Source organism: Propithecus coquereli, unplaced genomic scaffold (assembly GCF_000956105.1).
Source record: "Propithecus coquereli isolate 6110/MARCELLA unplaced genomic scaffold, Pcoq_1.0 Scaffold1, whole genome shotgun sequence".
NCBI classification, from domain to species: Eukaryota; Metazoa; Chordata; class Mammalia; order Primates; family Indriidae; genus Propithecus; species Propithecus coquereli.
This window is the reverse complement of record NW_012133857.1, coordinates 10708122-10722783: the sequence shown is the minus strand read 5'-3', so window position 1 is coordinate 10722783 and position 14662 is coordinate 10708122. Positions and strand designations below refer to the sequence as shown.

The window sequence follows — 14662 nt, the reverse complement described above, 5'->3', positions numbered from 1 at the left end:
AGTGAGACTCTGTCTCAAAAAAAAAAAAAAAGAATATTCATGGCAGAATTGTTCCATAATAGCAAAAATCTGGATGCAGTGCAAATGCCTAACAGGAGAATGGATAAATGAAATATAACAGTGAAAATGAATAATCCCCATTTATACATCTCTACATGGATGATTCTCACAAATACAATATTGAACAAATAAATCAAGTTGTAGAAAAATACATACATTCATTCCCTCAAAATAAGCAGCTGCTATGTGCCTGGCACTCTTTTAGGCACTGAGGAAATATCAGCAAATAAGACAGGCAAAAATCCCAGTCATCCTACCTTCTAATATGAAGGTTCAAATAAAGAAGAAAGGTAAAATTAGCTCAGACTGTAAAAACCTGTCCTGCTATTCATCAACACAGATAAAGCCAGCTTTAACAGCAAACATTTTTCTCAAGGATATGCTCCTGCTGTAGTCTCATAATAATCTCTTTCTTTGAGTGACTACTGCTTTCTTAATAAAAAACTCTGTTCTAGAAAATGTTGCTCTTTGAAATTGTATGTTGATTCCTCCAGGCAACAACCACTAGGAACATACCTGTTGAAAAAGTTAAGTTTATTACTCATTGCTGTGAGGGAGAATGCACATCATAGGGAATCATGGGACGACTCATTAAGAGAGTGTTAGATAACAATTATAGGACTTGGGCTTGTTAGGTGATTTGGGGGAGGGTTTAAGGATTCACGGTTTTGCTTGGGAATGGATACTGTCAGAAAGTGGGGTTAATTCTATGATTGGGCATCTTAATAAATCTTATCTATAGTGAGGTATCTTTGCAAAGGTTGTATCTGATAAAGTACTTGTATCAGGCTAAAGCTGTAATTGGTAAAGAAGCAGTTCTGTTAATACCTGGGAAACGAGATGTTTGGTAGTTTGTGGCTTGGATAATGTTCATGTTTTGTATTCAACAAGATACAGAGTGGTCTGGTTTTGTTTTGATCCATCACAATCAGTCTGTTGATGTTCTGTGAAATTGTTTATGCTCAACAGGAGAACGCCAAGACCTAGCTGTGTGTGCCAGGCCAACTCCTGGATGTCAGTGGCTGTTTTTGTCTTTCTCACGTATTAGTAAGCATGAAACATCCCATTCTAGGCTGCAGGATCTGAGTCACCTTGACACAGAGAAACAGTCTCAATTTCCATTCCAGATGCAAAGCTTCAGATAAGTGACTACATTCCACATCTATCTTAACCTTGTAGTTTCCACAGAAACAGGACCCTGGGGCCACTTTGCAGTCCAGGCCAGATTATGACACCTTTACACACAGCTGTGCTTTGCTTTGAGTCTATCAAAACACTGCTTCACTTAAATTTCACCTGACCTCCACCCTTTCCCAAATCATACGGCAAACTCTTTTCCTCTTGTGACAGGTCCCAGGACTACACTGGTGTGCTATCTCCTTCATTGCAATGAGTCAATAATCTTGACTTCGGTGGAATTACATGTTTGTCCTTGGTGATGTGAGGCTGATTGAGCTAGAACAAAACTATATACAGTATAATAGACATAAATGTTATGGAAAAAATAAAAGCAAGGAAAAAAGTGTTGTGGAAGGGACAGTTTGTGATTTAAGTAGTGTGCTCAGGGAAGTCCTCATGGATAAACTGACATCTGAGCAAGGAGTTAAGGGAAGTGGGGGACTTTTTAATTGGCTGAGAATCTGCCAAAAGGAGCAGTCTAGGAAGAAGGAAAAAGTGCAAAGGCCCTGCGAAGGGGCATACGGGGCATGTTCCAATCACAGTTGCGTGGCGAGGCGTACCCTCACAACCTCTTTAATTCTGAAACCTACCCCTATCCCCACTGCTACTCCCTGATCCTGATTTTGCTTTTCTCCATAGAAGTGTTCAAGATATAACCTGTGTTTATTATGCTTGTTTTCTGCTTCCGCCAGGGCAGGCATCTTCACCTGTCTCCTTCACTGATATAGCCCAAGCTCCTAGCAGTGTGGGACACACAGAAGGGGCTCGACAGCCACTTGTGGAGGGACGGAGGCCTGGGGCTGAACAGAGAGGGAGGTTAAGGGAAGGAGAAGGAGGAGACCCGATCACGCGGGACCTTGGGGGCCACTAGGTGAGGTCGAGAGCCTCGCGGACCCACAAGGAACTAGCCTGGCTAATTGGGACCGCCCCCCACCACCACCGTGAACGCGATACGCGTCGACGCGCGTGCGCCGGCAGCGGCCCCAACGAGGCGCCCGTGTGATTGGCCGCCGCAGACTCCTAGAGTAGCATTGCGCACGCGCGCCTCTTCGCGCGCGACTGGTGCTCGTGGGTGTATGTTGCTCGCCAGCTTCCGTCGTCTCCGCGGCACCCCAGCTTCTCATCCAGAGTGCTCGTTCCCGGAGCTCGGAATGTTCCCGGAACTCAATAACCTTCTCAACATTACCCCCGACAGGGCGGAGCAGGTAAGATGTCGCGCGGCCCGGAAGGGGGCGGGTCCTGGGAGCGTGGCGACATACTGCATCCGGGACGCGGCGCGTACTAGGGGATGCGAAAAGCGCGACGACCGCGGGCACCGGGCGCCTGGGAGTTGTAGTCCGTAGAGAACCAACGGGGCTGGGACTGGAGAGTTGGGCCCGCCGAAGGTGGGCCTCTGGACCTTCTCGCATGCTCTCAGAGGCCGCGCGTCCCCTTAAAAGTCCCTAGGAAGCATGTCCGATAATTGGGTTGGCTTGTATTCACAGACATATACTGGGGAGCCCTGTGCGTCGTCACTGGGGTGGGGGTTACTAGGAGCCCAGAGGAGGTTACAGAACAGACCCTAGAGGAGAATTCGATCTCCGGCCGTCCTAATGGAACAGCTTCTTAACCGCCTCTGAGCACTGGGCATGTTGTATTGAACACTGCTGCTCCTCTTAACACTTTCTCCTCGTGGTCTCTGATTGAGCTGTTCAAAGCTGCAAGGAGCTAGCATTGGGTTGCATCAAGTCCACCTTCGGCACCACAGCCCGGCCACTGTTTTCTCCACTCCTCTCACACTCCGGGGCACCTCCAGATCTTTCGCACTTTAACGCAGGGGTTACCTCTTCCAGGAACATATCTTGTATTTCGTAACCTTTGTCTTCCTAATGAAATGGTAGACTCCTTCAGGCAGCCAGGATACATGTGTGTAAGGCCTTTTTATGACCCATAGTGCCAGGTGAATTGTAACTCTTAATAGATCTTTGTGGATTTTAGTTGCCTGGCAGTCTGTCCAAGCCTCCAGATGGCTCTGGTTACCTTGCCAATTACTATTGGCACTTTCAAAGCTCTCAGAGTGAGGGAATGGAGGATTCAAGTGGACGCTAGGGAATGACAGCACTGGGAGTAACCCTTAAGGTCTGACTGTGTGATCTTTCATATTTTATAAGTGAAAAGAACAAAGGCCCAGAGAAGATAGGCACTTGCCTAAGGTCACATGGCAAGGAAGTGTTATGTATGGTACCACGGGATCTTGACCCTCCTTCTCACCGACAGAACTAGAGATAGCTGGAGCAAGGCAACCAGGCACTGCAGAGACCACCTTTAGAGCTCTTTCCAGGGCTCTTCAAGATCAGAGCTCTGACTGAAGTAGGGCCATTGGGAGAATTTTGTTGATGGTGGTCTCCATCAACAACTACTTCCTCCCCTCTCACCTACCCTATAGGGCATAATGGTATCAGAATTAGAAATAGGAAGTTAGGTCAGAAGACCTTTTTGAAGGCCCCTTCCAATCCTGGCAGTTTTCATTGTCATCTGATGGTAAAAGCATCCTTTGTTCAGGATCTAATTCTCCCTAAGACTTTTTCCTGATAACTAAGGTGAGGAGTGAGGAAGAGAAGGAATTTTATTCTGTTTTGCCTTGAAAAAGTGGAGGCTGAGGTATGCTTACCTGTCATGAATAACTTAATATTGATAACTTTAGTAATTGATTTTTCCATAATTTTAACTTATTTTCTTTTTTGAGTAAACTTAGCCTATATATCATTAAAAATTACACTCTATAGGTGTAGTAATTTAGGGTAGACACGACTGACTAGATTTCTACACTGCATTGACCTTTTTCCAAGGAGTTTAATTCACCTTTTTGTGTTCCTTGTCACTTTTAGGGGAAACTGACTCTACTCTGTGATGCCAAGACAGATGGCAGTTTCCTTGTGCACCACTTTCTCTCCTTCTACCTCAAAGGTATGGGACTCATTGATGCTGTAGAAAAGAAACCCAAAGCAAAAAATGAAACAAAAACCAAAACTGTTTCAGGAAGCAATGAGAATAGCATTTACTAACCAGGGCTTTGGTGTTTGGGTAACTAGGGCACTATTTTATTGGGTAACAGATTATTGGACCATCTTGTTCCTTCCCTAACCCTGCCTAAGAGTGGCATGTGCTCACTGTTTCCATGTCCTACCTTCCCCTTCCCCACACACTGTGCGGGCACTGCCTCAGGGAGGTCCTTTTGTGGCCTCCTGATTTGGTTGCTCCTTAGTTCTTAAGTATCTTGATCTCTGGGCACTTGTCACTATTGACACTTGGCTGTGGTAGTAGATGCTTCCTAAAGAACATGGCCACTGCAGTTTACATATGGAAATAGATTAGAAAAAGAAAATAGCCAAATGTAAAAAAGACTCATTTGTCAGTGGATTCTCCTTGAGCATGTACTTTTCGAGGCTGGGATACAAGCTAGACCTTTGGCACTCTTAGTCATAATAATGATAATTCACAGCTTTGAAAGTGATTTTCTTTTTCAGATGATGTGATTGTCAGCATTAGAAAAAGCAAGAGAATCTACAGATAAATTTTAGAATTAATAAGTTCCAGTCAAGTAGCTGGAGCTCCTTTGTGCTTCTCTTATTTCCTGTTGGATAAAAGACCAGTTTTACCCATAATAACTAAAAGTAAAAAATTAAAACATTTGAAAAAGAAAGACCAGTTAAAAAAATCAGTTGTATTCCTATATACCAACAATAAACACAAAAAAAGACACAATTGAAAAAAGACACAATTTATTTACAATAGAACAAAATTACTTAGTAATACATCGGACAGAAATACATCTTAGAATCAGTGAAATAAGGCATAACTTAAATAAGAAAAAAGTACATCTTAGAATCAAATTGGGTACGTCAGGGTGCAAGGCCTTTGGGTCTCTAGATCTGCCTCAGTGCTTTTGTTTCCAGAGGTATGAAGTCTGTGAGATTGATTGTAAGTACAAGATTTGTTAAGAATCATTTTATTTTTGTTTTCTAGCTAATTGTAAAGTCTGCTTTGTGGCACTCATCCAGTCCTTCAGCCACTACAACATCGTGGGACAGAAGCTGGTAGGTATTTTAGAACGCTGTGGTGAGGTTTCCCGAGTGAGTACGTGTACCACGCACTTGTGAGCATGGTCCAAGGCAGGGCTTTCCTGTTTGTGTTGTAGAGAACTTAGCAAAGGATGGAAGAAGGAAATCTTGGGATCCTGAACTCCTTATCTGAAGGGCTATGGCAGCATCTCAGCATGTTTTATTAGTTGAGAATTCATAGAATCAGGCCTGCCATTTGTAGATGTTAATTAATCAAACACTTCTCTACTGCTTCTGGACCAGTTCAGGGTTTCTCCTTTTCAGTGTGGGCTTTAACCTTGGTTCTGCTGGGTTGGAGATTGCACCTTACTCTGCTGTGAAATTGGGTGCCTCCTGCTGTCTCTCCCTAAGTCTAGGGCTTGAGATCCCAGTGTGGGGAGAGGCACTTTTGTTGCTTGCCCCTCACTTCATCAATGGAATAAGATGGCCAAGAGGCTGGTGAACTTCTGACCTAGCCTGGACCATTACCTGTGATGAAGTGGACTGACTTACTGCCTGGAAAAATGGGAGCTAAAGGGAGATGGGCTGTTTTTTTTTGTGGGGGGTGGGGTACAGGCCAGCCTTAGAGAAGGAGAGAAGCAGGCCACCCATCAGCACTGATGTTTAAAAATTCCAGTCTTAGTGTTTGGCCAAGTCACTGCTGCTCTGTTGGGCAAAAGTAAATAAGGGGCGAGAGAACAGTAGACTCTCTCTTTCCCATCCTTTGCAGAGAAGGAGCAAGTTGCTGAGGTCAGGACATGAGCTAAGGGAGAACAGTCATGTCAAGAACACATGTTGCATTCCAAATTTTTAAAGCATTTCTCTGTGGCCATAGCATCTGTGTTTCTGGGTGAGAAAGCTGTGTCCAGGTTGGCTACTTTTTCTTTTATTTTTGATTCATCATCAACATGGCAGGAATGGCATGCACAGAACTTGGCATGTGAAGTACTAGAGTGTGAGCTTCCATACTCATGACATATTATTACACTTACATAAGAAGACTGGTAATGAGCATGAAAAAAGGTGAAGATCAGGAGTCTTTTTCTCTGTCGGGCTGGCTGTTGGAGCAAATGGTGTTGGATAGTGAGGACATTGGGCATTTGGTGTATGAATGAGCAATTGAGACCTGATCTAGTGGCATGGAGAGTCTAAAGATTTCCATGTGACTTGTTTCTGCACAAATGGAGCAATGGGTTGCATATTTATTAATAGAATGCATCACTGTCCCTAGGGTGTTTGTTGAAATGCAGATCCTGGGACCTGCCTTTGTTCTGGAGGTCTGAAGTTGGGCCCAGGGATCTGTGTTTTAATCTGGTATTGCAAGGGATTTTTAATTGGTTAGTGGTTCATGAAGAACCATATTTAAGAAGTCCTGGGCCGGGTGTGGTGGCTCATGCTCATCTTAGCACTCTGGGAGGCCGAGGCAGGCGGATTGTTTGAGCTCAGGAGTTCAAGACCAGCCTGAGCAAGAGTGATACCCCGTCTCTACTAAAAATAGAAAGAAATTGGCCAGACAACTAAAAATAGAAAAAATTAGCCGGGCATGGTGGTGCGTGCCTGTAGTCCCAGCTACCTGGAGGTTGAGGCAGGAGGATTGCTTGAGCCCAGGAGTTTGAGGTTGCTATGAGCTAGGCTGACGCCACAGCACTCTAGCCCAGGCAACAGAGTGAGACTATGTCTCAAAAAAAAAAAAAAAAAAAGAAATCCTATTCTAGAGCAGGACTAAATTTCTACATTCCCTGTTTCTCAAAAATAAAGTTTTATTGGAACACAGCCATACTCTTCATTTACAAATTGTCTGGGGCTGTTTTCACTGTACAAAAACAGAAATGAGTGTATGCAACAGAGATTGTATGGCCTGCAAAGCCTACCTGGCCCTTTACAGAAGAAGTTTGCTGACCCCTGAACTAGAAGAGCATCAAGGGTTCATGTTGCCCTTTCATGGGAGCACTTCTTTGGTTAAAGGAAAAGAGAAGAGAAAACTTACTTATCATGAGTTCTTATTACATTTCAGGCAGCCTGAGAGTTGTAGTCCATGAGTTGTGTTCTTTAAAACCTCAGGACAACCTTGAGGTCCCATGCCAGTGATGGGTAAACAAAGCAATTTGTTTTGGCCCTTTTCCCTACAGCAGCATTTTCTAGACTTTGATCATTCACCCATTGTCTTATTTTTTCTTTCTTTCTCTCTTTTTTTTTTTTAGAGGAGATGGGTTCTCACTGGCCTGATCATAGCTTACTGTAACCTTCAACTCCTGGGCTCAAGTGATCTTTCTACCTCAGCCTCCCAAGTAGCTGGGACTACAGGCATTTGCCACCACGCCCAGCTAATTTTTTTAAAAAAATGTTTTATAGAGATGGGGTCTTGCTGTGTTGCCCAGGCTGGTCTCAAGCAATCCTCCTGTCTTGGCCTCCCAAAGTGCTGGGATTATAGTTGCGAGCCACTGCATCTGACCTCCCATTGTCTTATTATTATTAATATTGTTTACTTCTTGTTTTAAAATGAAACCTTGTATTACTATTGTAAATTAAAAACCACTATTGGGTAATCATAAAAATAGATATATAAACAAAAGAATGTAAATTTTTTTAAAAAATGTGACAATTAAATGAAAATACACATCTGAAAACAGAATGAGGACTGTGGATTGGGAGCACCCAAGGAAAGGAAGACAAGGGTCCATATGTAGGGTGGATAGGTACACTTTTGCGGTATGAAATATGTCTTGTGCCCTTTTGTGAGCTGGCATCTGGCCTTTCTGATGGGTTCCCCCACAAAGCACAAGGTACCTCACTCTACTCTTTGTTGTGTTTAGGGTGTCAGCCTGACCTTGGCTCGGGAACGTGGACAGCTTGTGTTCCTTGAGGGTCTCAAGTCCTCAATGGATGTCTTCTTCCAGGCTAATGAGGAGCCACACCCCCTGCAGTTTCTCAGGTCAGACAGCCTGCAGCCCAGCCCAGAATTACATACTTGGCAGATGGGCCCAGGCAAGGTTGCTGTGTGATATGTTCTCCTCATGTGTGGGAGGACAGAACTGGCTTTAGGAGTTAGCTCTTCACTTGGTGTTGCAGCATTATCGAAAACCCTTGGCTTTTATCATGGGGCCGAGGGTGTACCTTTGTCCCAAAAGCTATAGAAAGGATCAGTTGCTGGGAGGATGGCAGAATAATATGCTTTGTTGTTTTCTAACCCTGGCTCAGATCCCTAGCATACACCTTTGCTTTGTTCTTGGCTTGAGACTGGGGTCACCAAATAACAGTCTGGGGGCTAGCCCCCTGTTTTTGTAAATAACGTTTTATTGGAATACAGCCACATTCGTTTGCATATTGCCCCCGGCTGTATTTGCCCTACAACAACTAAGCTGAGTAGTTGAGACAGAGACCATATGACCTGCAATCCTAAAATATTTACTCTCTGGACCTTTAGGAAAAAGTTTTTGTCCCTTGGTTTGGTATTCAACATCAGAGGTCTGAGATTGTCTTTCCTGCTTTTTGTCCTTTTTGAACATCAGCCAGAAACCTAGCTCTGTGCAGCCTCCCCACTTGGTTGCTGTTCTTCCTTATCCACAAAGGAGTCCACACAGGAACTCTCCTCACTGCCTCCGTCTCTCAGATACACCTATATGCGGTTGCTAGGAGGCCATGTTCCCTCACCTGTGTGTGACTGCACACACACATCCCTTAGCACCTCTGGGGTTTCTTCATCTGAATACAGGGGCTGGTTACACCTCGTCATCCCAGGGGGTGGGAAGTTGTTGTCATGAGTGAAGATAACCCAATGCCAGGACTCATCGCTGGAGCGTGACACAGTGGGGCAGTTGCCCTGGGCCCAGGGCTCTGTTCTTCCACCCACTGCTGGGAAATGACTGCTGGGAGTAGTCACTGGGGAAGATGGAGGCTGCATGCAAGCAGCCCTTAGACCACTGCCCCTTACCACCAGGGCACCTGAATTGCAGTTTAACTTTTTATAGCCATGTATGACCTCCTGGGAAGGCTTCTCTTGCCTGCCCAATCCAAGTTAATCTTCTAGATCCCTTAAGCTCTTGGGTTGAGAGGCTGTATGGTTTCTCTTAAAGGCCCTAGGGTCTGTTTGTTTTTGTGGCCCTCAGTTTCTAGCACAGTGCTTTGTACCTAGTAGCCTCAAGAAATATTTGAATTGGAGTAAAACTTATCCCTGCACCCGTACATGCCTTTCCTTTCCAACTAGATTGTGAACCCCTTGATGCTAAGGACTATGATATGGTTCTTTGCTTCCCCCAGCCCTCTGTTGTGGTGCCACCTGGTACCTGATAAATGTTTGTAGAGAGAGTGAACTCTGCCGACTTGTTCTGTCTCTCCAGGGAGGCCAACCCTGGGAACCTGCAACCATTGTTTGAGTTTGTGAGGGAGGCCCTGAAGCCTGTGGACAATGGAGAGGCTGTGTGGAAGTGCCCAGTGCTGCTGGTGGACGATCTCAGTTTGCTCCTGAGCCTGGGCGTGGGGGCAGTGGCTGTGCTGGACTTTGTTCACTACTGCAGAGCCACCGTGTGCTGGGAACTAAAGGTACTAATGGAACTGCTTTCTGTGCTCCCACCTGTGACCTCCAAGAGCTCAAACTGGTCCAGACCTCACTTGCTTGCAGTGATCTTTTTATTTATTTGCTTGGGGTTTTGGCTTTACTCTGGCAGGCTCAGAAATCTTTTGATCCACACACCTTACTCTCTCTTACTCGCCATTGCTAAAAAATAAAGCCTTCAGATATAAAGGGATATGTTCAGTGGGGCTGGTCACATGTTGGTACTGCTGCAGTCCCAGCTCTGACATACGTGGCCCGTGTGTTCTGGGCCAAGTTATTATCATCCCTGAGTGTATTTTGTAGATCGGCTAAGATAATGGGTATAACTACTTTAAAAATTGGAAAGTACAATACAAGTACAGGATATAAAATATTACCTTTACTATAAAATTATGAGACAAAAATAGAGATTTTTGCCATAATAGAGTGTTTTTTTTGTTTGTTTGGTTTTTGTTTTTTTTTTTTTTTGAGACAGGGTCTTGCTCCGTTGCCTGAACTGGAACTCAGTGGCTTCATCATAGCTCACTGCAACCTCAAACTTGTGGGCTTAAGCAATCCTCCTGCCTCAGCTTCCCGAGTAGCTGGGACTACAGGCATGCACCACTACGCCTGGCTAATTATTTCTGTTTTTTGTAGAGATGGGGTCTTGCTATTGCCAAGGCTGGTCTTGAACTCCTGGCCTCAAGTGATCCTCCCGCCTTGACCTCCCAAAGTGCTACGATTATAGGCATGAGCCACCCGGCCCGGTCCGTAATAGAGTTTTTAACAATAATAATAGACCAGCCAATAAAATAGGAATGGCTGTGCTGCCTACCTCAGGAATTAAGTGAGATGAAGCTTGTGACATGCCAGCACAGTGTCTGGCCCATGGTAGCCACTCTTTAGTATGCCATGATGCAGCCCATAGGAAAGTGTGGATGTTGGCATGGTGTGGTCAGGCTGAATGTGTAGAGCACTGAGAGTGAGGAGCTGAATGAGTTAGCCAGGGGTGTGGGTATCCAGCAATTCCTGTTGAGCACCTCCTATGTGCAAAGTCCTGCCTGAAAGCTGTGTTCTGGGAACTTCTAAGGCTGTCCCAGCTGCATTCACAGGGCCAGGAACCAGGGTAATGTGGAGAAAATGGAAGGAGGTGGAAATGTAAGGGGCTTGAAGGGCACATTCAGGGTTGGGGGTGAGAGAAGAGTAGTCAGTCACCTTCTGGGCTGGATGCAGTGGCTTATGCCTATAATCCTGGCACTTTGGGAGGCTGAGGTGGGAGGATCACTTGAGGCCAGGAGTTTGAGACCAGCCTGAGCAATAGCAAGACCCCGTCTCTATAAAAAGTAGAAAAATTAGTTGGGCATGGTGGCGTGTGCCTGTAGTCTCAGCTACTTGGGAGGCTGAGGCAGGAGGATCACTTGAGCCCAGGAGTTGGTGGTTGTAGCGAGCTATGATAATGCTTCTGCATTCTAGCCTGAGTGACAAAGTGAGACCCCGTCTCAGAAGAAAAAAAAAAAAAAGCCATCTTTTGTAGCTCAGCTTGGTCTATGACCTGCTACCACCTTCTTTTTGTAAAAATATTTCTTTTAGTTGAAAAGTAAAGCTTCGGCATAGTGAAAAAAAAAAAAAGAAGAAGAAGAAGAAGAAAGAAACAGTATAAAAGATACTTTAGCAAAAAGTTCTAATTATCTCCCTCCCTCCAATGTCTGTATCCTTCCAGAGAGTCTATGCTGTTATGAACATATTTGTATGTAATTTGTCTCCCTGCATTTTTCTTCACATTGCTGGTAACTTGCCACTCACACTGTTGGGTATGTCTTTTTTCATTTATTAACACATGATATATTTTGTTGTCCATTGCCCAAAAATAACACATGGATCTGCTTCATTCTTTTTGACAACTGGGCAGTATTCCTTTGAAAGGACTTATTATTCAATTGTCACTTTTCAGTGGGGTTGCCCTTCTCCTCCGTTTCTGCTTGGCTAACTCCTCCTTGCCCTTCAAGACTCAGCTCAAATGTGCCCACTTCCTGACCTCCTCCTCTGGGCTTGTATTCCTCTAGCACCCCATGCTTCCCTCTCTCCTGGCCTCGTGATCCCGTATTATCAGCATCTGTCTGTCTCCAGAGCCCACATCCCTTGTCCCTTATCCCCACTGAGGAGTCTGGTACACAGGAAGTGCTCAGAAACTTTTGACTGGATGAATTGGTGCCTGGCAGAATGGTAACAACATTCAGGAATTCAGGAGTGAGCTAATTTTAAAGACCATGGGGTAAGCTTGGTTTAGATGAATTGAGCTGGAAGTATAGGTTGGATATGGTGGTGAAACTGTCCAGTAGATAATTGGACTGGGGGTCTGGGAGCCCAGGTAGAGGTTTTTCCCCCAAAGGGGCTGGTTGTAGTGGCAGCAGAGAGGGTGATCTTTGAGAGAATATGCAGAGGAGTGGAGGCACTAAGAGGCTGGTGCTCCCTGACCCTGGATGTCCCTTCCAGTAAGGAGCAAGTTTCCATCTTGTGTCTGATGCAGGGCAACATGGTGGTCCTTGTGCATGACAGTGGAGATGCTAAGGACGAGGAGAATGACATCCTGCTGAATGGTCTCAGTCATCAGAGCCACCTGATCCTGCGGACTGAGGGCCTGGCCACTGGATTCTGCAGGGACGTGCATGGGCAGGTACCCAGGGGCTGGGGTCAGGGGGTCACTGGGCAACGAGCTTCTGATCCCTGTGCCTTTGACTCCAGACTGCACAGGGAGGGATTACTGGGCCCGAGAGATTGTTTGGTTGGGATATTCCTTCAGGTGGAGGAGAAACCTCAGAAATTGTGTGACTGCAAGTCAGAGACTAGCTCCAGATGGTGTTTGCCTCATGGACCAGTGCACGTTTTCCATGGTGGTCTCATTTGTGACCAAAGTGGAGCTCTCCTAAAAAGGAGCTGTCTAAAGTGGAATGCAGGGGCCATGCTATCAATATCTGTGGAATTCCTCTGCAGTATGACAGCAGGCTTTGTATATTCAGGTCAGCACTGCTCCTTTTAAAGTAAAGACTTGGGGAGGCCATACCCATGGACGAGGGTTGCTGCTGCTGCCACTGCTACCTCTTATCAGAACATTTGGAATACTTGGGCAGAAGCTGAGAGTGCTGCCCTGGAAGGGGAGCCAGGTTCTACCCCTCCAAAGGGGCTACTGTCTGGTTCTGTGCCTTCTAAATCTCTTTTGGAATCTCCTGAGCTTCTGCCACAGATTCCAGGTTAACTTCACGTTGACCACTCTTGGCCCAGTACAGGTGGTTGGGAGTCTTGAGCAGAGTCATTGAGAGGTGGAAAAAGCAGAGGAGCAACGCGATGTCTGTGGTGCCTGTGGCGTGGCATGAGGACATGACTAGAGGGTGTGCTGGGCAGCTGCGGTCTCAAGCCAGTCCCCCAGAGCATTCTAGTCAGTGAAACATAATCAAAAATATGTCTGTCCTTCCTCAGCCTCTGTGTTGAATGTACAAATCCTGATGTGATTTTCAAAATTAGTCTAGCCAACAATTATAAAACCATGCACAGAAAAAAAGACCAAAGGGAAATACATAAAACACTATAGTGGTTTTCCTCTGGAGGACTTTTTTTTCCGTTCCTTTTCTTTCTCTTTCACATTTTCTGTAATGAGCAAATAAGGCTATTGTAGTGGAGGGGGAAACCTTTATTTTTAGTTAGCTGGTAATGAGCTTTATTTTTCAAGTTGGTCCCATTACTGCATGGCATGTCTGACTGATCTCACAGAGCCCTCCGTTGAAGGTCACGGCGAGGGCAGGGTGGGGTTCACAATGGAGCGCATGCTCTGGGTGGCTGCTCCTCTCTCATTCTTCTCTGTCTCTGTAGCTGAGGATCCTGTGGAGGAGGCCATCACAGCCCACAGCCCAGCGGGATCGGAGCCTCACTTACCAGTATAAGATACAGGACAAGAGTGTGTCCTTTTTCGCCAAAGGAATGTCTCCTGCTGTTCTGTGACCTGATTTAGGGGAGCTGAAACTACCTTGGACTGTTTTTGTATGTGGAAGATAAAGCAGCCTAGCAGGAATGGGTCTTTACATCTTCGTAGTAGTATTTCAGGCTGGACTGGCAGCTCTGCTGTGACTCAGGGAGAGTTGAATGGTGCAACGATGGTAGGCCTTGGCTCACCTGGGCCCTGTTCAGAAACAATGAGGCACGCACGCCCCTGCCTCTGCCGAGGGAGAGGCTGGATGTTGAACCCCAGCAAAAGGGGTCCTTAGGAGCCTTCATATAAATTACACTTTTGCCCCAACTGCCCATTTTTGGTTATTGTGCCTTTTAGAGCGAGAGTGGGTGTGAATATGCCAGCCAGGAGATAGTCCTGGATGGCAGGCGTCCAGGGTGATAACTAGAATAATCATGGCTGGAATAAAGTATTAAGTTCCCACATCAGAGCTTCCTCTGGGTTGTCTCTTATTTTATTTATTTATTTTTTTAATGAGACAGAGTCTTACTCTGTCCCACCAGGTAGAGTACAGTGGTGTCATTGTAGCTCACTGCAACCTCAAACTCCTGGGCTCAATGATCCTCCTGCCTCAGCCTCCTGAGTAGCTGGGACTACAGGTACATGTCATGATGCCCAGCTAATTTTTCTATTTTTAGTAGAGATGGGGTCTCACTCTTGCTCAGGCTGGTCTCAAACTCCTGAGCTCAAGTGATCCTCCTGCCTCGGCCTCCCAGAGTGCTAGGATTATAGGTGTGAGCCACCTCACCCAGCCTATCTCTTTTAATTTTCATCTCATCCTGCAAAGATATTTTCCCTTCAAGTCCAGTGAAG

The 14662-nt window shown here is 45.6% G+C and overlaps 1 protein-coding gene across 1 annotated transcript; it reads left to right on the top strand.

Annotated features, from left to right (window-relative positions):
* The first annotated feature begins 2224 nt into the window (after positions 1–2224).
* ELP6 (elongator acetyltransferase complex subunit 6) lies at positions 2225–14274 on the top strand. The gene is made up of 7 exons (XM_012664361.1): positions 2225–2444; positions 4107–4185; positions 5245–5315; positions 8132–8250; positions 9656–9857; positions 12377–12523; positions 13714–14274. Exons 1-7 carry the CDS (start codon positions 2316–2318, stop codon positions 13840–13842), a joined length of 876 nt encoding a protein of 291 aa, XP_012519815.1. The 5' UTR covers positions 2225–2315; the 3' UTR covers positions 13843–14274.
* Positions 14275–14662: the final 388 nt, after the last annotated feature.